Source organism: Candida parapsilosis, contig 005809, assembly GCF_000182765.1.
Source record: "Candida parapsilosis strain CDC317 annotated contig 005809".
NCBI classification, from domain to species: Eukaryota; Fungi; Ascomycota; class Pichiomycetes; order Serinales; family Debaryomycetaceae; genus Lodderomyces; species Lodderomyces parapsilosis.
In genome coordinates, this window is record NW_023503281.1 from 601,997 (window position 1) to 627,288 (window position 25,292).

The 25,292-nt window shown below is 38.6% G+C and overlaps 11 protein-coding genes across 11 annotated transcripts; 7 read left to right on the plus strand and 4 right to left on the minus strand. All coding sequences in view use genetic code 12, as the record gives it.

Moving 5' to 3' along the window:
- Window positions 1–96: 96 nt before the first annotated feature.
- On the minus strand, window positions 97–1,383 carry CRZ2 (Crz2p; the record flags this gene model as incomplete). The annotated part of the gene is made up of 1 exon (XM_036809169.1): window positions 97–1,383. One exon carries the CDS (start codon window positions 1,381–1,383, stop codon window positions 97–99), a length of 1,287 nt encoding a protein of 428 aa, XP_036665832.1.
- Window positions 1,384–5,120: 3,737 nt separating this feature from the next.
- STE2 (alpha-factor pheromone receptor) lies at window positions 5,121–6,332 on the plus strand (the record flags this gene model as incomplete). The annotated part of the gene is made up of 1 exon (XM_036809170.1): window positions 5,121–6,332. One exon carries the CDS (start codon window positions 5,121–5,123, stop codon window positions 6,330–6,332), a length of 1,212 nt encoding a protein of 403 aa, XP_036665833.1.
- Window positions 6,333–6,487: 155 nt separating this feature from the next.
- On the plus strand, window positions 6,488–7,720 carry CPAR2_203070 (uncharacterized protein; the record flags this gene model as incomplete). The annotated part of the gene is made up of 1 exon (XM_036809171.1): window positions 6,488–7,720. One exon carries the CDS (start codon window positions 6,488–6,490, stop codon window positions 7,718–7,720), a length of 1,233 nt encoding a protein of 410 aa, XP_036665834.1.
- Window positions 7,721–9,259: 1,539 nt separating this feature from the next.
- CPAR2_203080 (uncharacterized protein) lies at window positions 9,260–10,639 on the minus strand (the record flags this gene model as incomplete). Its single annotated transcript, XM_036809172.1, has 1 exon — window positions 9,260–10,639. One exon carries the CDS (start codon window positions 10,637–10,639, stop codon window positions 9,260–9,262), a length of 1,380 nt encoding a protein of 459 aa, XP_036665835.1.
- Window positions 10,640–11,876: 1,237 nt separating this feature from the next.
- On the minus strand, window positions 11,877–12,287 carry CPAR2_203090 (uncharacterized protein; the record flags this gene model as incomplete). The annotated part of the gene is made up of 1 exon (XM_036809173.1): window positions 11,877–12,287. The coding sequence occupies one exon, from the start codon at window positions 12,285–12,287 to the stop codon at window positions 11,877–11,879; it is 411 nt and encodes a 136-aa protein (XP_036665836.1).
- Window positions 12,288–13,542: 1,255 nt separating this feature from the next.
- SEO1 (putative permease) lies at window positions 13,543–15,276 on the plus strand (the record flags this gene model as incomplete). The annotated part of the gene is made up of 1 exon (XM_036809174.1): window positions 13,543–15,276. One exon carries the CDS (start codon window positions 13,543–13,545, stop codon window positions 15,274–15,276), a length of 1,734 nt encoding a protein of 577 aa, XP_036665837.1.
- Window positions 15,277–15,455: 179 nt separating this feature from the next.
- CPAR2_203110 (glycosyltransferase family 15 protein) lies at window positions 15,456–16,589 on the plus strand (the record flags this gene model as incomplete). The annotated part of the gene is made up of 1 exon (XM_036809175.1): window positions 15,456–16,589. One exon carries the CDS (start codon window positions 15,456–15,458, stop codon window positions 16,587–16,589), a length of 1,134 nt encoding a protein of 377 aa, XP_036665838.1.
- Window positions 16,590–16,726: 137 nt separating this feature from the next.
- On the plus strand, window positions 16,727–17,188 carry CPAR2_203120 (uncharacterized protein; the record flags this gene model as incomplete). Its single annotated transcript, XM_036809176.1, has 1 exon — window positions 16,727–17,188. The coding sequence occupies one exon, from the start codon at window positions 16,727–16,729 to the stop codon at window positions 17,186–17,188; it is 462 nt and encodes a 153-aa protein (XP_036665839.1).
- Window positions 17,189–17,566: 378 nt separating this feature from the next.
- Window positions 17,567–18,424, plus strand: IMP4 (snoRNA-binding rRNA-processing protein; the record flags this gene model as incomplete). Its single annotated transcript, XM_036809177.1, has 1 exon — window positions 17,567–18,424. One exon carries the CDS (start codon window positions 17,567–17,569, stop codon window positions 18,422–18,424), a length of 858 nt encoding a protein of 285 aa, XP_036665840.1.
- Window positions 18,425–18,454: 30 nt separating this feature from the next.
- Window positions 18,455–21,580, minus strand: TRK1 (Trk1p; the record flags this gene model as incomplete). Its single annotated transcript, XM_036809178.1, has 1 exon — window positions 18,455–21,580. The coding sequence occupies one exon, from the start codon at window positions 21,578–21,580 to the stop codon at window positions 18,455–18,457; it is 3,126 nt and encodes a 1,041-aa protein (XP_036665841.1).
- A 1,498-nt stretch (window positions 21,581–23,078) lies between these two features.
- Window positions 23,079–24,722, plus strand: CPAR2_203150 (uncharacterized protein; the record flags this gene model as incomplete). Its single annotated transcript, XM_036809180.1, has 1 exon — window positions 23,079–24,722. The coding sequence occupies one exon, from the start codon at window positions 23,079–23,081 to the stop codon at window positions 24,720–24,722; it is 1,644 nt and encodes a 547-aa protein (XP_036665842.1).
- Window positions 24,723–25,292: the final 570 nt, after the last annotated feature.

Consider the following 25,292-nt stretch of genomic DNA (forward strand, 5'->3'; position numbering starts at 1 on the left):
ATTATACGTATAATGATTCAAAATTAGTATAGAAGAGTTCGAAGAATTGAAATGTCGTGAAAAAGAATCTTTATTAGAACTGAAAGAAATGCAATCTTATCTATTATTTATCATCCTCCTGATCATATTTGAGTTATCATACTCTTCTTGAGTGTAGCTTTTATAATCTGAAGTTAATGAGTTTATACCGTTGAATCCACTCATAGCCAGCGTCATTGACCCTGGAGCACCCAGAGGCAACATATCGGCGGCTCCAGCAGTAGCAGCACCACCACCACTACCACCACTATTACTATTACTATTACTGCCACCACTCTCTTCTAATCTCTTGGCTTCATCCATCAACGGTCTAATACACATCCACCCAGTCTCAGTTCTAAAATGCCGTGCCAATGCATCGCTTCGAGCAAATTTCTTACCACATCCCCACTTAGTAACACCATCTCTCAAATACCCTTGACAACTGAAATTTTTAGCTCCCTTGTGCAATTGCTCGTGTCTTTTCCTATCGTGGGAGCGACAGAAACGTTTGCTGCAATGAGCACAAGCATAAGGTTTTTCATTGGAGTGCGAACGCATGTGTGATTTCAAATTATATGGCTTGAGAAAGACTTTATCGCATGAAGGGCATGGGTAGGATTCTTCTTGAGTGGTGGGGTCTTGTACAGTAGTAGTTGATAATTCGCTATTGTCATTTCTTTTTCTTCTTTTGCGTTTAAGTGAAGGTGATATTGTGCATGATACTATGGATGAATAGTCAATGTCGGATTCTGATATGAGCGCAGGTAGAGTGTGTTGTTGTATTTGATGATTATGCTGTTGTTGGTGTGGTAATGGGTAGCTGTAGTGTGACGACGTGGCTGAAGATATCGAGGACGTTGTTGATGGTAATGATGCGTTTTTATCCGGTAATGAAACGGGGCTTAATGGGAAACGTTGCTGTGAATTAGTTGTAAATTTCCCATTACTATTTGCACCAGTAATGTAGTTGGGGATAGGAACATAGGGTTGATTTGTAGTATAATCCTGTTGACCTAAATACAGAAAGTTGAAATTGGGAGCCGAAATTGAAGATTGTGAGTAAATCATATCTTGTGGGGCTTGCGCTGGCGCTTGTGCTTGTAAAAGGTTGATTGATGGAAGTTGTTGCAGTGATTGCTGTGGTTTGATGTAGTGTTGTGTTTGTGGTTGTTGATTGAATGATTGTTGATATTGTACATATGGTTTGCACTCTTGAACGTAGTTGTAATTAGCACCAGCTAGGCAAGAAGAAGCATCAGTTCCTTGAAGGTTATTGGCATAAGCATAAACATTTCTTGACCCACCATCTTGAGGATATTGTAAGTTGATACTTGTTGTTGGGCGTAATTGTACGTTATCCATGATGCTAGTCTGTTCAAGAGTGATTGTGGAAAAATCTATTTGATACTCCGTGGATGGAGAGTAGAAAGTGTTTGTGTGTCAAAATGTCCTTTTGTTAATACACAGTTATGACAGTTATGTGGTGGTTTCTATGTCTTGTGAGCTTATCAGTATAATTAGGGCGCTTCTCATATACCGGTGTTTGACAAGAAAAGTTTTAAAGGAAATTCGACGGGGAATGAAGGTTATATTTATAAAGCACGATAGAGTATATGACGTCTATTCAACTTATTACAAAAGAAACGAAAAAAAAAATAAGTTTACACGGTAAACAAAAAGAGTATAGTTTAGACTGTGTGTTGTGTATCTGCTATATAATGAAACGAAATCGGAGGTGTATTCTGCCGGCGATTAAAGAAAAGAAAGGAACGAGAGGAGTATTTTGTGTAGGGTAGTGTATAGCTGCCCAAAAGTGAATAATAATTGCACTAAACCAATGAACAATAAAAAGTTTCATCATATACTATTCTTTTGTGTTGATAAATATGCATCGTGAGTTAGCTGGTTATTTCACTCAACAAATATGCACTATACGATAGTTAACAAAAAGAAAAACAATCACACTGTTCTGAATTAAAAGTCACCTAAAAAGCCATTACGAGTTCGAAATAGAATCGCCAAGAAAAATTTGTTTTGCTTTTTTAAGAGAACGGCATTCCCCGAATGTGTATAAAGCAATAGTTTCGGTGATTGAATTTGTTTAAAGCCACCGTGTCTGCGTAAACACAAACTGTCGCATAGCAAGGCTTGAAGATGAGGTATGGTCCATGAGGGGAAACTATACCGACAAAGGGGAATGTATTCTCCAATTTCGTTTTGCATAAATTTGTATGTAGGCATAGCCTCCCTTTCACCATTTTTTTTTTTTTTTTTTTAGTATTACGTAAAAATTTTCCCATACTCTCAACAAACTTTAAAATGGCCACAGAGAGCTAAATTTAGAAAGCTATCGAGCCATTTCAGCGCAGCTCACAGTAATGGTTATTTGTGGTTAAATTTTCGATATCGTAGTAGTGAGAAAAGTATGTTTTAGGCAAGAATTGTCGGGGTGGTACAAAACTGTCATTTTATATTTGTTACTTTCAATGACATACTATGAACGTGTTATCAATAGCTTTGATTGATGTGAGCCTTTTATTGAAACATTGGTCATTGTAAAATACAAGACTCATTGTGCGAGCATTGAGCCGGCATTTAGTTTTGCAAACTAGGTGCTTTTTACTTCTTGTGTGCTTATTCCTGCATACAAATCGTACAAAATTACCAGATAGGGTGCGATTTTTGATCACCGGATTTCTTGGCAAATAGGCTTAGTGAATGGAAAGCCCTGCTCTATCTTATTGTTCTACCTGTTCAAACACCGTGATGAAGCCTTGTCATATTAATACGAAGGCTGAGCATAGAGTGGAGTATACTTTCTTTACTCATTCAAAGTAGACGATTGGCTCAGGTCACTTATAACCAAAGGGCAAAGCTTGCTACTACACATAATCTCCATTTTTAAAAAGAATTTGTTATCTATCATTGTGCTTCAATTGTTTTTTAGTATTTACAATTTTAGTCTTCTTTTTGTTTCTTTTGTTTTTTTAATTTTTTTTTTGCTTGGTTAGATATTCCGGAAATAAGAAAGACGGGGATTGCCGCCGATCACAACAAGAAAAATTTAATAAATACATAGGTTTCAACATCAAAACCACTGTGCTAACTGGAGGTTTCCTATAGTAGTACTGATACTCTTTTCACCAGCAACGAGCTCTATCAAGTTGGAACTTTTAAATGCAGAAGTGATAAAATCACAAGCCATGTTATTTTTTGGTTTGTTATTGTAATTTTTGAAACAAAGCCGGATCGAGAACACCTGCTCTTTTTTCTCTATCTACGAAAAAGGCTCGGATCGAGGCTTCAAATTTGTTCTAGACGAAAAAAAAAAAAAAAAAGAACAAGAACAGTTATCATCGTTTCATTGTTAGCCGGTTTCGCTTGAATGGACATTGTAATGATAGATTAGAGATAGCTGATGGTGAACAAAGAATGGTTATTGAGGCTGTGTTGACATATGTCAAAAGTATGTGTGTCTGGATTGGGAAGGTACTGTGAGCATACTCCAAAGCGTTCCAATATCAAGTTTATGTAAGCTAACATCTAATTAGCTAGTTAAATTTTAAGTTTTTCCTTTTTAGACTTTCGTCGGGACTATCTCTTCGTGAAAAGGAGATGACATCATGTTCTGATACTTGCAACGTTATCGATGACAAATGAGAGGTAATCTTGAAAACAATGTCAAACTAAATTTTTAACTTTTTTAGCGAATGACAAGTCAAGAAATGACGGGAAGGGCTTGCTATCGGGATAAAATGTATCTATATGATAGCTTATAGTATGTAAATTGAACCAGCACTGTTTTGAGTGAGTGTGATCCATAATGTTGCTCTTCTACCCAAATATGGTCATACATATTGTACACAAAGCTCCCTTAGTACTCACAATTAACCGCATTGTAACAAATAACACTTAGCCCTGGCCATGTGCTCGTTGCATGCGTCTTATTCCCGTAAAACTTCGCCAATATCACAAACAATATAGTCGGAAATAAAAAAGTGGACATTCCTCGCCGGATCGACTGTTTAGTTATCTCGACCAAACATTTGACGTGTGGCTTATCTGACGGTTTCACTTTGCTAAAAATAGATCATACTGACTGGATTCCCATGCAGGGGTGGAGTATAATGCAGAATGATAAACGAGACACGCACTTTTGATTTTTACAGGGAAACATATTTCAATAAAGCCAAAAGTACACAAGAACCGAGGCCAATTCGTTATGCGAGCGACTTTTGAATTGTATGCTATCTTCTTATTCTTACTCTTTGTTCATGTTGATTGTGTCAGTTTTTTCAATCGCTGTGGATAACCCTTGGTCGGGTGGAGGTATTGAGGCTTTGACATTAAGCTTGAAGTTCGGTGCAAACTAGTAACCTTTTCGTACGGGTGCCGGCTAGGAATAGAAAACCTTTGCGCAACCAAAAAGTTTCAAGAATTTGATATATGAAAACACATGATACAAAGATCAACAATTGATCATGCCAAGACTTTGTATACTGCACTCACTCGTTTCAAATTTCCTCCATGAACTGAGGCTCTTGAAGCAAATGCATTACCCATTTACGCTAATTTCATTGTGATTTGATCATTGTTACCTGAAAGCTTGCACCCCCACTAAAGTTAGCAAACCCAACTACAGAGCTATTCCACCCACCTGTTACGAACACCAACACACCAAATATGAGCCACTTAGTTAAGCGAATGACTCCTCCTTTCGGAGTGTAACTTCATTTCATGATTATTTGAAGTATTTATTTTTTTACATTCATTGTCGGGTCCCAATTGGGAAATTTTTTTTGCAACATTTGTGGAAACAACTTGAATAATAATTTTCTTCACTTGTTAGCGAGTCAAAATGTGCAGCTTAAGAAGTTTATTCGATAAAGTTGAGGTCATTTAAGTTTTGTTCCATAAGAAGAAGTTTCGGGTTTCATCTGGCTTTAGTGATATTAAAGACAGGTTTTCGCAATTGCAATATCAAACTTGAAACATGAAATACCTTTTAACATGACATATAAAGTGGAACATTCGCCGTACTTGCTGTTCTCACATTTGCAATGCAGTTTCTTGTTATTCCTCTACCACCACATCAAATTATGAATAAAATAGTATCTAAACTCAGCTCGAGCGATGTCATCGTCACAGTCACCATTCCCAACGAAGAAGATGGCACTTATGAAGTTCCGTTTTACGCAATTGACAATTACCACTATTCAAGGATGGAAAATGCAGTCGTTCTCGGTGCCACTATTGGTGCATGTTCAATGTTGTTGATAATGTTGATCGGTATTTTGTTCAAAAATTTCCAAAGATTGAGGAAATCGTTGCTTTTCAATATAAACTTTGCAATATTGTTGATGCTCATCTTGAGGTCAGCTTGCTATATCAACTACTTGATGAATAATTTGTCAAGTATTAGTTTCTTTTTCACTGGTATTTTCGATGACGAGTCATTCATGAGCTCTGATGCCGCCAATGCTTTCAAGGTTATCTTGGTCGCTCTTATTGAAGTATCTTTGACATACCAAATCTATGTAATGTTTAAAACGCCAATGTTAAAAAGTTGGGGTATATTTGCGTCAGTTTTAGCTGGGGTATTGGGGTTGGCCACACTTGCTACACAAATTTACACCACAGTCATGTCACATGTGAATTTCGTTAATGGAACAACTGGATCTCCACTGCAAGTAACCTCAGCATGGATGGACATGCCAACTATTTTGTTCTCAGTTAGTATCAATGTGCTTTCAATGTTTTTGGTATGCAAGTTGGGATTAGCCATTAGAACTAGAAGGTACTTGGGATTGAAGCAGTTTGATGCATTCCATATCTTATTCATCATGTCAACTCAAACGATGATTATACCTTCCATCATTCTTTTTGTTCATTACTTCGATCAAAACGACTCACAAACAACCTTGGTTAATATTTCACTTCTTTTAGTTGTTATCTCATTACCATTGAGTTCCTTATGGGCCCAAACAGCTAATAATGTTAGACGTATTGACACGTCTCCAAGCATGTCGTTCATCTCAAGGGAAGCATCAAACAGAAGTGGTAACGAAACTTTACACAGTGGAGCTACTATATCAAAGTACAACACATCAAATACCGTTAACACAACACCGGGTACATCGAAAGACGACTCTTTGTTTATATTAGACAGGTCTATCCCTGAACAAAGAATAGTTGATACTGGTTTGCCCAAAGATTTGGAAAAATTTATAAACAATGACTTCTATGAAGACGATGGTGGTATGATTGCAAGAGAAGTCACAATGCTTAAGACAGCTCATAATAATCAATAGGGTACATGTTCTGTATGTCGAGTTTTTCTGTTATAGTTTTTATAGTGATATCTACGCTGAATTATTTTCGGAAATTTCTTTCATTTTCGCAATTGATGATCAATTGTTGTCTCCAATCTTTTTCCAACATAGACTAAAGGTAAAAAGCCCTAAAAATGGTTGCAGAACCTGTCCTGGCAACAGTTCAAGTGCTAAATAAAGTGATAAATGACACTAGTGCTTTTATAAACAAACAACTGGAAAAAATACAGAACTCGGACCTGTTGCATAAAATTTTTCATCATGAACCAACTTTTAATCCACCACCGCAACCACCATCTCACATTAAATCCCTATTTAGCCATGTGATGGAGAACATCAGCAGGAATAAGGTCATATATGTATCATTGATTGGGTTAGGACTAGGCTATGGTGTCCTTCAACTTCGGGATCGATTTTATGAGCGTGATACAGAACGAATTAATAGGAGAGTCCCCAAACTACCTAACGGTGCTCGAAGCGATGCAGTTTTTCTCATGGGCTCTATAACTGATCACTTAACACGAATAACTGCATATGACCTAGGAAAGAGAGGGTTCACCGTGTTTTGCTCAATTTTAGATTCAACCGATGTCAAATACATTGCTTCAAACAAAATCAGTGAAGAAATAAGATTTGTGGATTTCACTAGGAAGTCTATTGAGAGTGCAGTTGGTGAGCTAAATGAGATTTTGAAATCCCCAGTTGTGCCATTCGCCAATGCCGACCCACATAAACTCAATTTAAAAGCAATTATTTTTGCTCCTAGCTGGCATTTCCCAGTCGGTCCAATTGAAAGCACTAGCATCAGTACATGGAAGAAGCTAAATAGTCGAATACAAATGGTAATGGAAGTGATGACTTGTGGGTTGTTGCAAATTGCAAGGAACCAGAACTCCAAATTCATTTTACTATATTCTAGCATCAGCAACTTGGATCTTCCTTATCATGCACCAGAATCAATTTTTCAAAATGAGGTTAGTCATTTGTTTACCATATTAGGACGCGAATTACTGCAATATGGAATATCGGTAACTCAAATCCCACTAGGCAACCTAAGCATCTCAAATCAAAAGATCAACTCTAGCACCAGAGTTGAAAGTTTAGTCAACACGGAGATCAGAACTTGGACATCGGAAATGAGAGATTTGTATGCCTCGGATTTTGCCAAGATCCAACACAAGAGTAATGGAATAAGAGGAAGTGGAGGTAAAGGTACTCCAATGAAGCAATTGTTTCACTTAATCTTTGATGTGATTTATGCAAACAAAACCCCTGCTGTGGTCTTTTGTGGTAAAGGTGCTCGTTTCTACTATTGGTTAGCAAGAATATTGCCTATATCTTGGCTCGAGTGGTATATAGCTTGGTAGAGGAAATGTATAAAATATTTGGCTGTAAAATATTCAACTACCATACACGACCTTACTTTCTATAAATTGACCGTTGCCATCGTTCGCAAAAAAAATTTTCCACTCCTTCGACCTCTTTTCTTTTCTTTTTTCTTCTTTTTCCCCTCTTCACGTCCATAAACAAAGAATTGTCATCGAAGCTTACAAAAGGACATGTTTTTTCATGTCATACGCTTAATTCACTAGCGTATTTGCTTCGGGGAAAGTCTCCTGTCACAGCAGCGGAAACGCGATAGAATATCATCAATTCTATTAGATGTCTTCCTTAGATTTCCAACATTGGGCCCGAATTCAGGTCTTTATCAGTGCTGGAGAATTGTGACTCACAAGTATCCCCTGATTAGACGAACCTCTCGGAGGGCATGAATGCACACCAATCCCACCATGACAGTATGGCCGTGACAAGGCTGCGCGACAAGGTTGCGCGCGATGTGCGGGGGGTATGACCCCTGCCATCCACAACAATGGTTGATTTCTACTGGAAATTTTTTTTACTGGATACGTGTGGGTGGAGGTATAGAGCAATTCGGTGGGTGCTCCAAGAATGGTTTGCTTTCAGTTCGGTTTAAGTATCGGTCGGTCATTGGTTGATCCTTGTTGTGAGTCGAGGCTCTGTCGATGTTTATGGTTGTGTTACTAGCTCGTACGGGCCGTGTGCATCCTCGGGTGCACGATTGTCTGTCCCCCCGGTTGGATCGGGTGGTCAAGCTCTGGTACATGCCTAAAGCTATCTGTCAGACCATGTTCTTACTGTCAAGGAGTTAGCCACACTGAATCGATTCTGCCGGTTTCAACTGTTTGCGACCTGTGGTGTCGCCTGCGCTAGGTCTTGTCTCAATCTCTGAATCCCCGCAGTTAATTGCTTACGGAGCAAAGAAAAGGATTAGCGTTTAAGTGCAGTGAACATTGTTTGAATAGATACCGGTGTCCGTTGGGTCTTGGATGATGTTTAGAGGTTCCCAGTTTGGGTATTTAATTTCCCAGCTGGATGTTGTGCCCGTTTCGGGTATTACCATTTTGACAATGGGACTTTGTGTCCTGGACCATAGTCATGACGATTGATCAATTTCGATCAACCCAATGGAGCTTACTCTTGTTTTATGGACGTCACACACCCCCTTTTTATTTTTAAACCTGTTATTTTGATAATTTCAGCACTGTCGAAGGTGCCAGGTTTCTATTTATTTACTTTACGGTTTTATTTTCTAGGTTGATGGAGATATCTCAAAGAATGAAAGCTTTTTGGGGGCATCCATTTCTTTTTTTTTTAACATGATGAAACATCCAAGCAAACATAGAGTCAAGCTCTGAGCAACAAACTTTGATCTTCATTGTCTGGAAAGATGGCAAGTTGATTGAAGGTGAAGAGATTTGCAAATTTTTCTGAATTAAAAAAAAAAAAAAAGACAAAAAAATGCGAAAGCTTTTGAATTTGAGATGTTTCAATGTGTATAGTTGCAATGAAATGGGTTCGATGCATAAAAACTTCCTTGTTATATACTATTCTACTTTCCAATGGCTCGTTAAACTATTGCCACCACCAGATGAGCTCTCATTGTTCAGTAATTCAGCAACGTAAAGGATCAATGTAGTAGCCATATTGACCCAATTCCAAAATTTCCATGGATGCACAACTATTTTTGTACCGGCGTTTCCATATATTGGCCACACTTGCAACTCAACACCCAACTCTCCAATATATGACAACATTAAATGGGTGTAAACCGCAATGACCAAGCATGGAGAATAGGCATAAATTAGCCGTATAAATGCTGAAGGTGGTTGGTGATGTGGAGGTTTGAGATGAAACGATTTTCTTGACTTTAAAGGCACTCTCTCACTTGATTCCAAGGATGATAACCGTGTGCTTGAAGGCTGGCGTGATCTTTGTTGTAGTGAAGTTGTTGATGGATATGATACAGATTTGTATAAAGATGGGATAATCTTGGTTGCAGCATAAAATACACCAATTCGGTACGCAAGATTGAGTAGCAACGACAAGGGCAATTTTTGTAAAGCTTCAACCAAATATTCCCAAACACCCTTTAATGACAGTGGAAATGTTTTTGTTAAAAAGGGGACAAGTTCTGATATAGGATTCATGATTGATGGAGGAATCTTTGGAATTTCATTTCGAACATTTTGCGATGCCAGGGTTAACAAATTTGCCAAAGCTTGCGATGCACCTTCGGCTAATGAAGGAAACGTCTCATATATGCATCGCACAATGTATGCAAATAACAATGATGACTCAATCATTGACCCTTTACCACTAACAATCCCATATAAGCATAATCCAAATGTCAATGTCAACAATGAGCCCAAGTGTGATGACTCTAGTATGTCAATGGTGATGGGTAAAACATAGATTCTGTACAAGCAATAAAAGGCACCAGTGTCAACCACGGCACTTCCGATTAACGATATAATTAACCACGAGTCTGACTTGTACATCGTCAACCAATTGACTGTTTGACCTATTGCTTGAATCAACAATAAAGAACAAAACCCTTCCAAGATGGTGATAATGGGTGTGGCGTTGATTAAAAGAAACTTCCAAATAAGGACTGGGTTTAACTTGGATTCGATCTTGGGGTCATTACTATAATAGCTAAGGAAATAAGTCAATAAACTGGGAATAAGGAAATGTTGACCATAGTATACAAGTGAGATCCATTTGAAATATCTGGTTCTTCGTGCTAGTAGTTGTATTGTTGTAAGAATGAAGTAGGTAACAAGTAGAGTCAATGAAAATGCTAGTCCGCAATTGACACCACCAACATCAAAGGCAAGTGGAATGGTAAGTATTACCCACACTAGATACAATGATGCAAAAAGAGCCCTCACAAATTTGTTTAATGTTTTAGATGGAAAAGACATTGAATAATTGTAGTTGTGGCATTAAATAGGGGCAGAAATAGTGTAGGCGTGGAGTGGTCTGGGGGTTATTGATCGTATGAGGTGGAAGGTGATGGTGGCTATCGCTGGTATTATCGCGCACCTGTGATGGAATAATTACAGCTGTCTGGTTGTAGATTGATACCCAATTGTGTTTGTGAATTGTATATATTTCCCCCTTCTCTAGTAACTTGTGTCTGTCTGTTTATATCTCAAAAATTTTTGTTGTTGCTTAGAGAAAAAGTTTTCTGTTAATTTTTGTGTGTGAGTACTTTGTGTGTGAGTACTTTGTGTAATTATTTCATTCATTATTTTTTTGAAACGCTTAGTTTACACCGTTGTGTGCTTTGTCTCTTATTGTCTTACGAGTATATACATACAATAGAATTGGTGACAGATGGAATACAAAACACACACATGTGTACTTGATACTGAATTCGTCACCCAAGTGTTTTTTTCCCACTTGAATCGGCATGTTCGGTACATCTGAGAATCCTCTATACAGAATATATAAATGGTGCAATCCATCATACGGTAATATTTCAAATTTGTAAATACAAATATCAACCTTCGTAGCATGATTCGGCCATGGACCTTTCAATTAACTGAATTAAAGTCCCTTTCTCCTTAAACAAGTTACATAGGGGGTTAACAACACCATTGAACGAAATCCATGCATTCATCACACATTTTCTCCAATATATGCTGCATATTATCAATACTGAGAAGCAAAGCAACACAGGTTTTGATCAATTGACTCCATTTGTGTAAAAGTTGTTTCGGAACTACTTCAAGGTCTTCACTTTGCAAACTGTTCTCAATGTCTTTCATAAAATCAATGACTTGAAACCGCGATTGCTCAGCAAAATATAACAAACTATTGATGGTTTCCATCAATTCTCTCTGTTTAGTAGTAGATGGTGTCATGCATTCTCTGGACAGCATTGCGAAGGCTTCTTTGTTTGAGTTCATACGAATAGAAAGAAATGTGGTAACAAGGGTGTAAGTTTTGGCTGCAAGAAAAAAAAAAAAAAATACCACTCAAAAAGACATTCTTCTGCCCAATTTCTGCCAGGATATCGAGTTTTTCAACTACCAAGCTCTAATGTCTGACTTGGCTCATCTCAGCTACGTCTTAGTGCACAGTTTGCGCCATATAGATCGTATCTATACTCAATACGGAGATCATGAACCACAACTTCATCCATTCATGAAAAGATTATGTTGACTCCTCTTTGGACCGTTTACAATAAATCGTCTCCTTCAACATGGTTCTCAATTCCTCTTCTCCCAGATGATTGTTTGGAAATATGTTGAATGCCTCTAGATACCGTATCACTTCGAACCTTTGTAAATGATCAACATCCGACGATTTATCTATTGGTGGTAACCCATACTCTTCTGGTACAGCACCATCGGGGAACGTTATAGAGGAGGTCCGAGAGTGGTTTTGTTTTCTTCTTGTAGAAATCGGTTTCTTTTTCATCAATGGTGATACAGATTCTGTCTTTCGTCGATTGCGAACAACATCACGCGGTGGTGACGATTCAGCGACAAATTCATCATTGGTTTGAAATGACGTGTCTCGTTTCAACTTGAGGCCAACTTTAGGAAGTATCAGATTCAACATGGAGATGTTTTATGGGTTATGAGCTAACCAGCAGGAGGAAAAGAATTGGTCTGGGGTGTGGTATAATATACAGTGACTTAGTTCATAGTTTGCGTTTTGGATGACGTTGTGTAGTCTCATCTCCAACTAATACCGCAATTCGGAGATAATGTGCAAATAACAAAGAAAAAATCGCTTATAAAAGTAGAAACGACTACAAGAATACTGAAAGAGTCATCATTTTTACGAAACCGATCCAATTGCTGTAAGATTTCTTAATTTTCTTTGATCTTTTATTCTTTTTCTTCTCGTTCTAGATTCGCAAAAGTTGGCAGAAAAGACAAAAAAGTATCAAGTAGTATATTGGCGGGGGGTTGTACATTATTTTCTGTCTCGCACAAAGCACCCGTCTATAAATATAACATCGTGTCAACAGCTGGGGTTAATTGCAAAGTCTCGAAGTCGCAAGGGGTAAAGGTGACAGAGTAATTTTGTTATTAATTTACATGTAGTTGTGAATATCGTATCCAGTGAAAAGTTAACAACTTGATCCGAAAGAAAATGTGAGGATGCGACATATCGTAAATTACCATCAATAAAGTACGTTAGGCTGTAACAAATGCAATATTAAAGCCACTTTTCATATTGTATCATCCGTATCCAGACATGATACATTTTAGTAGCTTCCTGACGCAAAGTGAAAACAAACTGTCGGTTTTCAAAACCGGACTCCTAATCACTTTGTTCTTTCATTGCGACAAGGACTTCATAGCTATACCGCAGACTAGTCGTTTACACTTTCTAGTGAGGATTTCACGTGCAATTGCAACAATACTAATTTTTGCATCAAGTGCGAGAAAAAAATTAACTAATGCATCAAAAAGAGACACAAAGTATGGCAACAATAACGCCTCATCAATTGTCTATCTCTACAAAACAAAAAACCGTTCTTTTGTTTAATCAAGCTACAACAAACCATGTCAAATGCCGCAAGAGCCAGCCACAGTTCCGATCGGTAGAAACGCAGATCTCACTACTAAAGGGGGAATATGGCGAACTGACTGTGTGTTTACCAATGCACTAAAAATTACAGTTATAGACATCACAAAGTTTAATCACTAGACGCATACTCGATAACAATGGAGCCACAATTCCGATGCCGTTAAAGGATGAGGAAAATTTTAACAGATTGTACAGAACAAGTATCATGCTATAAATATCGAACTCCTCGGACTACTTGGCAACAGAAGAGCTTCAGAGATTCTTTTATCAAGAAATGGCTGCCGTAATCACACCTTTCCAAAGGCTCAAATGGGGTATATTTCCTGTCAGGAGAATCGTTGATGAAGACGAGAATGGAAACTTTATAGACATTGATGATGAAGGAGTTGCAACATCCACAGATGAAAGGGAAAGCTTGGAGAAGACTGACTCGAAATTGGAAGCTACACATTCAATCAAAGTGTCTGAGCCTGAAATTGAGTATCGTGATGAGAAAGATCGTCCCTGGTGGAAGTTCTTTGACGAATATGAGTATCGAGTCACTACGCAACAGAAAAAGAGTAGAAAGTGGTACAAGTGGTTCCATGATGATGACACACCTGAAGAGAAGAAAGTTATCACCAAGATTGATATTTTGTTAACTTGTTACTCCCTCATGGCGTACTGGGTGAAGTATTTGGATCAAACGAATTTGACCAATGCCTATATCGGCGGGATTAAAGAAGGCATAGGTATGGAGGGTAATGATTTCATCAACACACAGGTTTTGTTTTCCGTTGGTAATATAATATTCCAAATTCCATTCATGTACATTTTGTATGCCCTTCCATTGAATTACGTGTTACCGGCTTTGGATTTCAGTTGGTCAGTGTTGACTATTTGTACAGCCAAGGTGACAAATGTTCCCGGTCTTAAGGCAATCCGTTTCTTTATTGGTGCATTTGAAGCTCCATCTTATATTGCTTATCATGCATTGTTTGCCTCATGGTTTCGTGGAAGTACAGGTGAAGTGACACGACGGGCTGGGTTTTACTATATTGGACAGTATCTTGGTGTACTTACTTCAGGTTTGCTTTCAGGCGCAATTGTGAGAAATCTAAATGGTGTTAATGGATATGAAGCATGGCAGTGGATTTTCATCATTGATGGGATAATTAGTTTTGCCGTTGGTCTTATTGGTATCTATATGATCCCAGGTACACCAGAAGATTGTTACAGCATCTTTTTAACCGATGACGAGATTCGAATTGCCCGAAGAAGAATGAGAAAAGATCAAAAAGATGCCAAGCCTAGAGAAAATGCGTTTTACCATTTCTTCAGTTGGGAAACATGGAGGAAAGTTCTCACGTCCTGGCACATTTACATCTTGGGATTGTGGAATATTTTTTGCTGGAATAACTCCAGTGGTACTTCTGGTGCTTACCCATTATGGCTTCAATCATTAACCAAAGACGATGGTAAAACCCCTCGTTTTAACAAAGGTCAGTTGCAAGATTACACTGCACTCACGCCAGCGTTGGGTATAATATGGTTGATTCTCACAAGTACAATGGCAGACTTGTTCAATACTCGTTACGGAGCAATTATATTCTCGCAAGTGTTTAATGTACTTGGAAACTTGTTGCTAGCGATTTGGGACATTCCTGAACGTGCCAAATGGTTTGCATTTTGTATGCAATATTGGGGCTGGAGCTCAGCCCCAGCTCTTTACTCCTTTTTGGGTGATATCTGTCGAAGGGATCTTCGTCAGCGTCAAATCATCTTAGTTGCGTGTAACATTTTAGCTCAACAAAGTACTGCCTGGATTGCGACATTGGTTTGGAAGACTGTTGAAGCACCGAGGTTTTTGAAAGGTTTTAGTTTCACTGCTTCGTCGGGTTTTGCAATGGCAGTTTGGTCATTTGTGGTGTTGTATTTCTACAAGAGACAAGAAAGAGCTGGAGCTCTTGATAATAACATCGTGCTTTATGATTCAAGCAAAGATGAGGAGAAAAAGCAAGCCGAATAACCATATATAGAGTTTATAGGAATAATTCAGTGAGGTATTATTTTGAATGCTTGATGTAGGTTAGTTATTCATTGTAAAACCAGCATCAATTTGATCTGCTGAATAAGCCTCTGTGGTGTAGAAATTGTAATGCTACCAGATTTCACGCCGAAATTTGAAACCTTTCTTTCCCTTTACTTATGCTCCGACGTGTTTACGTTATCTCCTTGTTGTTCATTGTTGCTTCACTTTACCTCCTGCCATTTGCTTTATTTGGCAAAGAGCGTGATGATAAGAGCTACCGATACAAAAACGATGCTAAATTCAAGTCGTATTTGCAAACTCATCACCCGCATGTTCAAACTGAAAATTTGAGTGTTTTGAAAGCACCAGTGTACAATCATCGTGAAAATGCTACATTTCTAATGTTGGCACAAAACCATGACATTTATTCGGTGTTGGAAACTTTACAGGTAATACAGGATCGATTTAATGACAAGTTCAATTATGACTACACATTTCTCAATGACGAACCATTTTCGTCAGACTTTATTTACCTTGTCAGTAGTTACATTCCTCGTGGAAGGGTCAATTTCGGAATCATACCAAAAAAGCATTGGTCGTATCCCAGTCATATCAATACTACCAGATGTGCTGAAGTGCGTGCAAATTTCGCTGATATTCCTTATGGAGACTCGGAAAGTTACAGACACATGTGTCGTTACTATTCAGGGTTTTTTTACAAGCATGAAATGGTAAGACAGTACCAGTATTACTGGAGGATAGAGCCAGATATTAAGTTGTACTGCGATGTCGATGAGGACTTATTCAAGACAATGAGGCAGAAGAATAAGAAATATGGTTTCGCTATTGCACTTTTTGAGTATTCCGAGACTATACCAACATTGTGGCCACATGTGATAAAATATATACAAGAAAGGCAATTACAACCCGAGCTTTTGCCAATGTTGACAAACGCCTTCAATTGGTACAACTTGTGTCATTTTTGGTCAAATTTTGAGATTGCAAATTTGGACGTCTTCAATGACCCTCAATATGAAAACTTTTTCCAGTACTTAGACTCGGTTGGTGGGTTTTATTACGAGAGGTGGGGTGATGCGCCCGTACATACTATGGCAATGATGATTTTGTTATCCAAAAAGGATCTCTACTGGTTTGAAAATATAGGATACACCCATCCACCCTATGTACAATGCCCTCAAAATCCCGTAGCGTATGTGAAGAATAGATGCGTTTGCAATCCCGATGAGGATATTACGCTAAACGACAAGACTAGTTGCAATAGTCACTTCCTCCAGTTTTTGCAATCTTAAGTAGACTTATATACAAATTGGTAGTGCTGATCTTACCACGCCTGTTTTAATTTTCCTACTTTTTTGTACCACCACCAAAAACAATCAACAAAAAGTTTCACCAGAATATAACAAAGCTCAAGTTCGTCAACCACATCATGGCAATACAATTTCTTTTCCTCATCTCCAGACAGGGCAAAACTAGATTGTCGAAATGGTACCAAACGATTCCACAAAAACAAAAAGCCAAGATCATCCGCGACTTGTCAACTATAATATTATCAAGAAGAGCTAAGATGTGTAATGTGTTGGAATACAAGGATTTAAAGATCATTTACAGGAGGTATGCATCGTTATTTTTTGTCATTGGTATTGATAACGACGATAATGAGCTTATTGGACTAGAAGTTATCCACAGATTCGTTGAAGAAATGGACAAAATGTACGGCAATGTGTGTGAACTAGATATAATATTTGGCTTTGAAAAGGCATACCATGTTTTGGATGAGTTGTTGCTTGATGGTTATGTGCAAGAGAGCTCGAAGAAAGAGGTGTTGAAGCGAGTTACTCAACAAGATGAGTTGGAGAATATGGATGAGTTTGAAAGAGTGCTAGTCTAGGGGACACGTCGGCAAAAGCGAAATTGATTTTTGAAAGGGTGCGATAGGTGATAGCACATACTTTACTGACATGTTGAAAACTCGACTTTATTTTGAAACCAATCTTTTTGAACTATTGGAAGATTTTATGTGCTACAGTATTAGTGATGTTTTGTAGAGTATAACAACAGGTCCATTATGATAAACAAAGCAGTGTCTTTAACGTTCTAAATTATTCTTCGTGAAACAAACTTCCCATAGAAAGTTTCTTTGAAGATCTCTCAAAGGCTAATTCCTTGAGACAGTTGCAATGTATTTATACGGTAGCGCAACCTATGAAATTTTATTTCCCAATCTCATCTCTTTGCATTAAATTTACCTTTCACCACCACCACAATCATGATTAGGAAACAAGCAAGAGAGAGAAGGGAATACCTCTACAGAAAGGCTTTACAACTTCAAGAAGCATCGCGCACTGAAAAACGTCAACAACTCAAAGCTGCATTAGCACTGGGGAAACCATTATCAAAAGAATTGGCAGAGGATACTCAACTACAACGTGATTTCATTTACGATCAAAGTGAACAAGATCAAGTAGATATCGATGATGAATACAGCGCCCTCTCGGGTATATCTGATCCCAAAGTGGTCATCACCACGTCGCGAGACCCAAGTGTTCGATTACTACAATTTTCCAAGGAAATAAAATTGATGTTCCCCAATAGCTTGAAATTAAATCGTGGTAATTACATTATTAATGATTTGGTCAAGACTTGTACAAGGGTTCAAGTCTCCGACTTGATAATATTGCATGAACATAGAGGTGTGCCTACGTCGCTTACAGTCAGTCATTTTCCTCATGGTCCAACAGCTATATTCACTTTGCACAATGTGAAATTGAGACATGATTTGCCAAACTTAGGTAATATAAGTGAATCTTACCCTCATTTGATTTTTGAAAATTTCAATACTCCATTGGGTAAAAGAGTGGTGAAAATCTTGCAGCATCTATTCCCACCTGGAGTTAAACGCGACTCATCAAGAGTAATCACATTTGTAAATAATGACGATTATATTAGTGTGAGGCATCATATTTATGTTCGTACAAGAGACAGTGTTGAGGTTAGTGAAATCGGACCAAGGTTTGAAATGAAGTTGTATGAGATCAGATTGGGTTTGGCTGATAATACTGACGCTGATGTCGAATGGCAAGTACGGAGATTTATACGTACTGCGAATAGAAAAAACTATTTGTGAAATAAATAAAGTTGCGTTAGTTATCTATGTTTATACATGACTCACAGTTGTGACTAGATAGTTGGGATTACTTGAGTGTAAGGATTGTTCACCGTCGCGAGTATCGCCATTGTTGTTGCTACTTGTTGATCCTCTGTTTCTCTTGCGTTTGTTTCTCAAGTGACTCACATTGGTCAAAACTCTGCTGAGTATATTGTCACCTCCATCAATAGGACCACCTCTTGCAAAAGTTGCCACTCTAGCCAAAGTAGTTCCGCGATCAAGGGTGTTTTGTCTATTCATTGCATGTTGTTCTTGAACCTCATCGTGACGGCTCATTTCAGCGTTGGGTAACAAAATAGCTCTATCAATTGCATATGGCAAACCTCTGTGTCTACCTCTGATCATCATGGCAATGATTACCAACTTTGAAATAACATTGAATTTACCCGTCAATGATGTATTGACATCAGGATACCCAAGCGACATCCCAACCGTACCATACGCACTAATGACTTCAAACAATACTGCAAAAACTGAAAACCTGAACTCTTGCTTCTGTAATTTACTTCCCTCAGCAAGGCAAATGATAAATAATCCAAGAAAAATATACCACAAGTCATAAGACAATTGATTACGCAAATGCGCACCAACGAAATTAGACGGTGTGTTTTCGTCACCCTCGTTGCTTTCCTTCGTGTACACCCCTAAACTTTGCTCTTCATAAACATTTGTCCTTCTCACTGAAATTGCAATGGGTAAGACGGATATATACATCATTACCAAGTAACCCACTTGTGTTGCAGCATGCAATTGAGATAAATCGACAATGGAAAACCCAACAGTCCTTGTGCATAGTGCTTGAAACAACCCATTCAATACTCGATACCCTTTGGGCACTCCGTCAAACATGGAACTGTTGAGGTCCACAATACACCAAATCACTAGATCAAACCCATTTAATGCAACCAAAATAAAGAATAGCCACCACGTAGGGATCAGCGGGAAAAGTAAGGTGAAACAACGACGAGGGTGGTCCAACAAAAACCCTAATGATTCCTTGTATAATGACAACTCCGGGGCGGTCTTGAACATGATCCAAATTATAAATCGCAAGAATATTGGGAAACCAGTGTTTCCAATTACGATCAAGAATCCGCATAGCACTTGCACAAATGCATTTTCATGAAACGAGTTCATAGAATCTGCAGTTAGAGTTAGCCCCAAATCATTAAAGGATGACTGTGCCGTATAAAAAGCCCACCATCCAGGAGTGATGGCGCTGTCGTTTAGCATAGTTTTGTAGCCAGGCATGCAATAAACCCAAATCAAAAGCATGAATGAGGGAACGATTAAAAACCCAAGATAGTAGCACACGATAATCTTTATAAGCAACTTGACAGCTCTATACTCAATACCTCCCAACTCATCTTTTTGCTCATCAGTCATTTTCATAAAAGTAGAGTTCCTGCCCACAGTTGGAGCGAAAGACAAATAATTCCCACTCATAGTACGCGCAAGTCCATCTCGATAATCGTCATCATCTGATTCGTCACTCTCCTCAGTATCTTCATCATCGTTGTTAGCAGCTGTGTCGCCACTTGATAAACGCGAAATGATGGGAGTCCTGATCCTCTTGAGTTTTTTGAAACGTCTCTTTCTCCTTCTTTCCCGTTCCTTGTCAGGAAGTGCATGGTCAAACTTGAGTGTTCTTGTTGTATTTCCTGATTCGGGGTCATTTGATGCAGAGTGCCTTCTTGAGTTTTGTGCCAGCTGTGTCGGTGATATATCACCTTCAGCTAAATCTTCATCATCTGTAACAGCACTTTCATCAACCTCTCCGTCATAGTCATCATCATCGTCGTCGTCATCGTCGTCATCACCAGTCTCAACACCGCTACGACCATCGAATCGAGTCGCATCGTCTCCAGAAATGTTACTTTCCTCCACTTCAGAGTCTATTGACGCATCATCGTCGACTTCATCTTCTAATTCACTAGATGCTTGTGAGCGCCTTTTACGACTTGAGTTAGAAAGCGTTCTCCTTAGTCTATTCTTCCACGGTTTATGTGTTTTTCGCGAAGACAAGGGAATCCACAGTGACCTCCTCTTTTGATGGGGCTTGGATAGCTTTTTTTTGGTGAAAATCGCATTATGACTAGCAGCATCCTCAATCTCATTGGGTGGCTTAATAACAAGAACATCGTCATCATCGTCGTCGTCGTCGCCATCTCCATTACCTTCATTATGAGGGCTTTGACTGGCAGACGCTGAAAGACGCGATCTTCTAGTTCTACTGGGTGAAGCCATATCTGCAAAATGTATACTTGTGCTTTGGGGAGGACGCAGTCCCTCCTGATTGTCGTTCTTGTTATGAGTATTGTTTTGAGATTTTTGTTTTTCTCGAAGCATATTGATAGATCGAAACATATCCTCTGGATCAATAGATTTTCTTCTTCGGGGATGCGGTAGAGCTCCAAACTTGATTGCATGACTGGGGGCAGTTTTATCTTCAACATTGCCTCCTAAATCATCCTCATCGTCAGAGGGCTCAGACATGTGTTCAGTTTTGCCATTTTGATTATTTGACCCATTACCAGGAATCAGGGATGACGATTGAGGACTCTCTACTTCGTCGTCTTTGTGATTGTAACCCAAATCCTTGTTTGCGGCTGTATTTATTCGTGTTGAATTGGCTGACGTTATTGTGTTTTGTCGAGCTAAAGTTGCCGATTTACGCATCTGAAAATTCAACTTTGAATTCTCCTTTATATTGTCGAAATGTCGCTCGAAATAGTATAAACGTACCAAAAGAAGCGAACCATGTATGAAAATCGGGTTGGTGAGGCATGGGATTATGTATAAGATGATTTGCTGGTAAAGAGATGCCTTGTTCACATCAACCGTATTAAGTCCAGCTTGGGTAGATGCGCCACTTGCAAAAAACAAGGCGTCGATGTATGGAATGGATTTCACAGGGTATATCAATATCGAACCGATGAAGCAATGCGAAAGAATGTAAAAGTAATGAACGGCTCTGAAGTTCGGTAGCACCTTCTTGGCATAAGGGTACACGGCAGAGATAATCCTCTGCATAAAATTTCTAACCTTAAACCCAAGATCGTGTTTAAAACGAGCTCGTTTATAGCGCTCGTGCACATTCGATGCTGATGGCATGACTTTTAGTCACGAGTTTGCAAATAGCACCAAAAATAGAATGAGCTAAAAGCAACCGGCTAGCTCCTATCGCTTGATTGGAACACGACAGCCAAAACGATAAATGACTGATTGATGGTCTGTGGAGTTTGTGGATGTGCTTGCTTTGGTGCTTTTCTTGGTGTGCAATATGATGAAATTCCATATTGAGGGAAAAAATAAAGTTTCACGAAAATTTTCAGAATGTGATCACGTGTGTGCCGTTCTTCGGTAAGAGCCGTACCAACTGCAACAAAATAAAATCTGTCGAAACGACAGTCATCAGAAACTAGTTAAGGAAAACGGAACCCCAGCCTGTGTTTTGGCACGGACTACTCTACGCGAAGTGTTCAAAGTTCATTTACTTGCAATAATCGAAAATTATATCAGGAAATACGAAACTTTATTTTCTTGGACAGTCGAAACCAGAGCAAAGAGGCTTACAGTTGGTGCAACACGTTGCAAAATGTACACACCGCGGCTGCTATCCTCGTAACTGAAGGGATAGTTGTGTGGTAATTTTCTATACCGCTTAACTATAATGATCACTGAACGGTGTTGATTTTCCTGATAAGAGATCGGGGAGAAGGAGTACGACTCTATTCCAAGAGTTTATTCACTTTACACTTTCGCATAGAACCTTGTTTCAACCCCATTTGGAACTGTGGAAAGCAAAATTCCACAGAGTGCTTAAAATCAATCGTGTTGCACAAAATGCGTGGGGTTCTTGAATGGTGTTGTTATCATTACTTTGATTTAAGAATATGAAATCAAGACTTTGGGGAGAAGTTAATGTTGATAGATAGCCAAAAGTTGCTTCATGCAAATTAATTAGATCAAACACAAAACAGATTGTAGGGCATCATTAAATTGGTTACTAGTCTGACTAAAAAATTGCGTTTGGGGTTAAATGCAATGCCGATAATGGTGAGAGTATAATACTTCTTTACATATTATTCTGGAGGAACGGCGATTTTACAATTTAACCAATAAGTTACCCCACGAAGTTTAATCCACACGAGTGGAAGTGTGCAACCCACAAAGGCTGTTTTCGTGCAAGTGGACTTTATTTGTTAACTGAAGCAAATACTGAGAGCAAAGCCCAATGTTGAGGGGAAAGATTGTTGCAAGTTTCGTACATCGAATCCCGAAAGTAAATCGTGTTACGAGCCCCGAAAAACTTCAATCTTACAAATTAAATCACCTAAATCGCTTCATTTACTTCCGCAATTAAGCTCTTGGTGGTATAATACTGGCAGATTTCCAGTATCTATCATCTTGCTTACAAAAACTTCATTATATGTATATGTGGAGTCAATCAATTTGATTACGGCAGTGCTTTTTTTTGCCAATGCTTATACATCAAGTGAATTGAGGTTGTGGGGGGGACTCCATTATCAATTCTTGAAAAAGATTATAAAAAGTGTTGCACACTCTGCACCATAAAGCTAGGGGTGGTTCAAAACACAAACATTTCAAAATGAAAGCACTTTCGCCAGTAATCAGTTTACGAAACGTTCATACAAATGCTTCGGCGGTTCGATTTGTTGATCCACAACACAATCTTGGAGATGTTGATTTATTGCGTCAAATTGGGTACAAGCAAGAGTTGAGACGTCATTATTCTACTATTCAATGCTTTGGTATTGCATTTTCAATCATGGGACTTGTGCCAAGCATAGCATCAGTGATGGCTACTGGTTTAGCAACTGGACCTGCTGGTTTAGTTTGGGGATGGTTTATTGCTGGTTTGTTTATAATTTGTGTTGGTCTTTCCATGAGTTTTATGGGTAGTGCAATACCCACCAGTGGGGGTTTGTATTATTACTCAAACTATTATTGTCCCGATAGATATAGAATAGTATTGAGTTATTTAATTGGATGCTCAAACTCCCTCGGATTGACCAGTGCCATATGCAGCATCACTTATGGGTTTGCGATAGAGGTGTTATCAGCTGTTTCAATTTCAATGGACAATAATTTCGAACACACAAATTTGAAAACCTATGGTGTATTCGCTGCAGGAATTGTATCGAATATGGTTATTGCATGTTTGACAACTAAACATGCTGCTAAGTTTCAAACGTTTTCAATATGTGTCAATGTGTTTTTGATTGTACTATTTCTCATTGCAGTGCCAGTGGGATTTTCCAAAAACAATAGTTTCAACTCGGGAAAATACATTTTTGGCCAGTGGGAGAACCAACGGGATTGGCCTATGGGATGGAGTGCCATCATGTCATGGAACCCAGCTATATGGACCATTGGAGCATTTGATTCAGTTATCCATTGTTCTGAAGAAGCATTGAATGCCCAGAGATCCATTCCCATTGGCATATTGGGATCGATTCTTGCTTGTTGGGTCACAGGGTGGGTGATTGTTATTGTTTGTGCCGCCTGCATTAAAGACGGTGACACCGTTCGTGTTCTTGCTTCGGAAACAGGATCCGCTATGGCTCAAATCATTTATGATGCCTTGGGAAAGAAATGGGCTGTTGCTTTCATGTCGCTAATCTGTGTGGGTCAATACCTCATGGCAATTTCTTTGATGATTGCATTATCGAGGCAAGTGTGGTCATTTGCTAGGGATGATGGGTTACCAGTGGTTTACAAATGGGTCAAATATGTCGATCCAAAGATTAAGGTTCCAATCAGAGCTACAATTTTTGCTGGTTGTTGTGCATTGGTTATGGGCTGCTTGTGTATTATTCCTGGAAGTGCTGGTGCCAATGCATTGTTTTCCCTTGCAATAGCATCAAACACCTTATCATGGGGCACACCAGTTGTACTTCTAGTTTTGCCATATGGTAGAAAGAAGTTCATACCAGGACCTTTTTATTTTGGAAAGACTAAATCGTTGATGGTGAATATCGTAACCACATTGTTTCTACCGTTTGTTATTGCTATGAATATGGTCCCTGATTCCACACGTGTCGATAAAGATAGTATGAATTACACTTGTTTGGTGAATGGAGGTGCTTGGTTATTGTGCATCATTTATTATTACCTATGGGCCTACAAGAATTACACTGGACCAAAGTCCAATCTTGATGGCACAGAGTCGGAGGGAGAAGAAACTTCGAGTGTTAAGAATATTGAGGGAGTTTTGGAGGAGAAAACGTGAATTACTGCTACATCAATGATTATGTGTTTTTGACGTTTATTGTATGGATATGTTTGTAGTTCTTGTAGCATGACACATTTAACATGATATGCTTACACTGTTTAGTCTGTAGTATATGCAACCAAAATGACGTATATGTATACGTAATCAACACAAAATGAAACGGAAACACATAATTGCAAGTTCCAATGAGTTTCACGTACTCTCTGCACTACCCTAACTATTACAAACTGATCGTGGACGCCTGGTCAGTGGTTCTATTTGTGAGGTGCTTTTTATGCAAAAGAGTTTCAGAGTGCTAGTAAGCTGCATAAAAGAGCCGCTTTCTATTGGTATAAGCTATAGTTACATACAAAAGTGAATTGCAAAAACAAAGAAATCTACCTTGTGAAAAATTTTTCTGTTCAAGTGACACAAAACCCGTGAATGCACAGGCGTTAGTTTCAATATTGGTAGCGCATCATTCTCATCTCGCTCATCTGCAAAAAAAAAAATTTCTTCAGCAATAACTGTGATTAGTATAAATAGATCAAATAATCTTCTACAAAAAAAGTTTTTTCAATTTATATC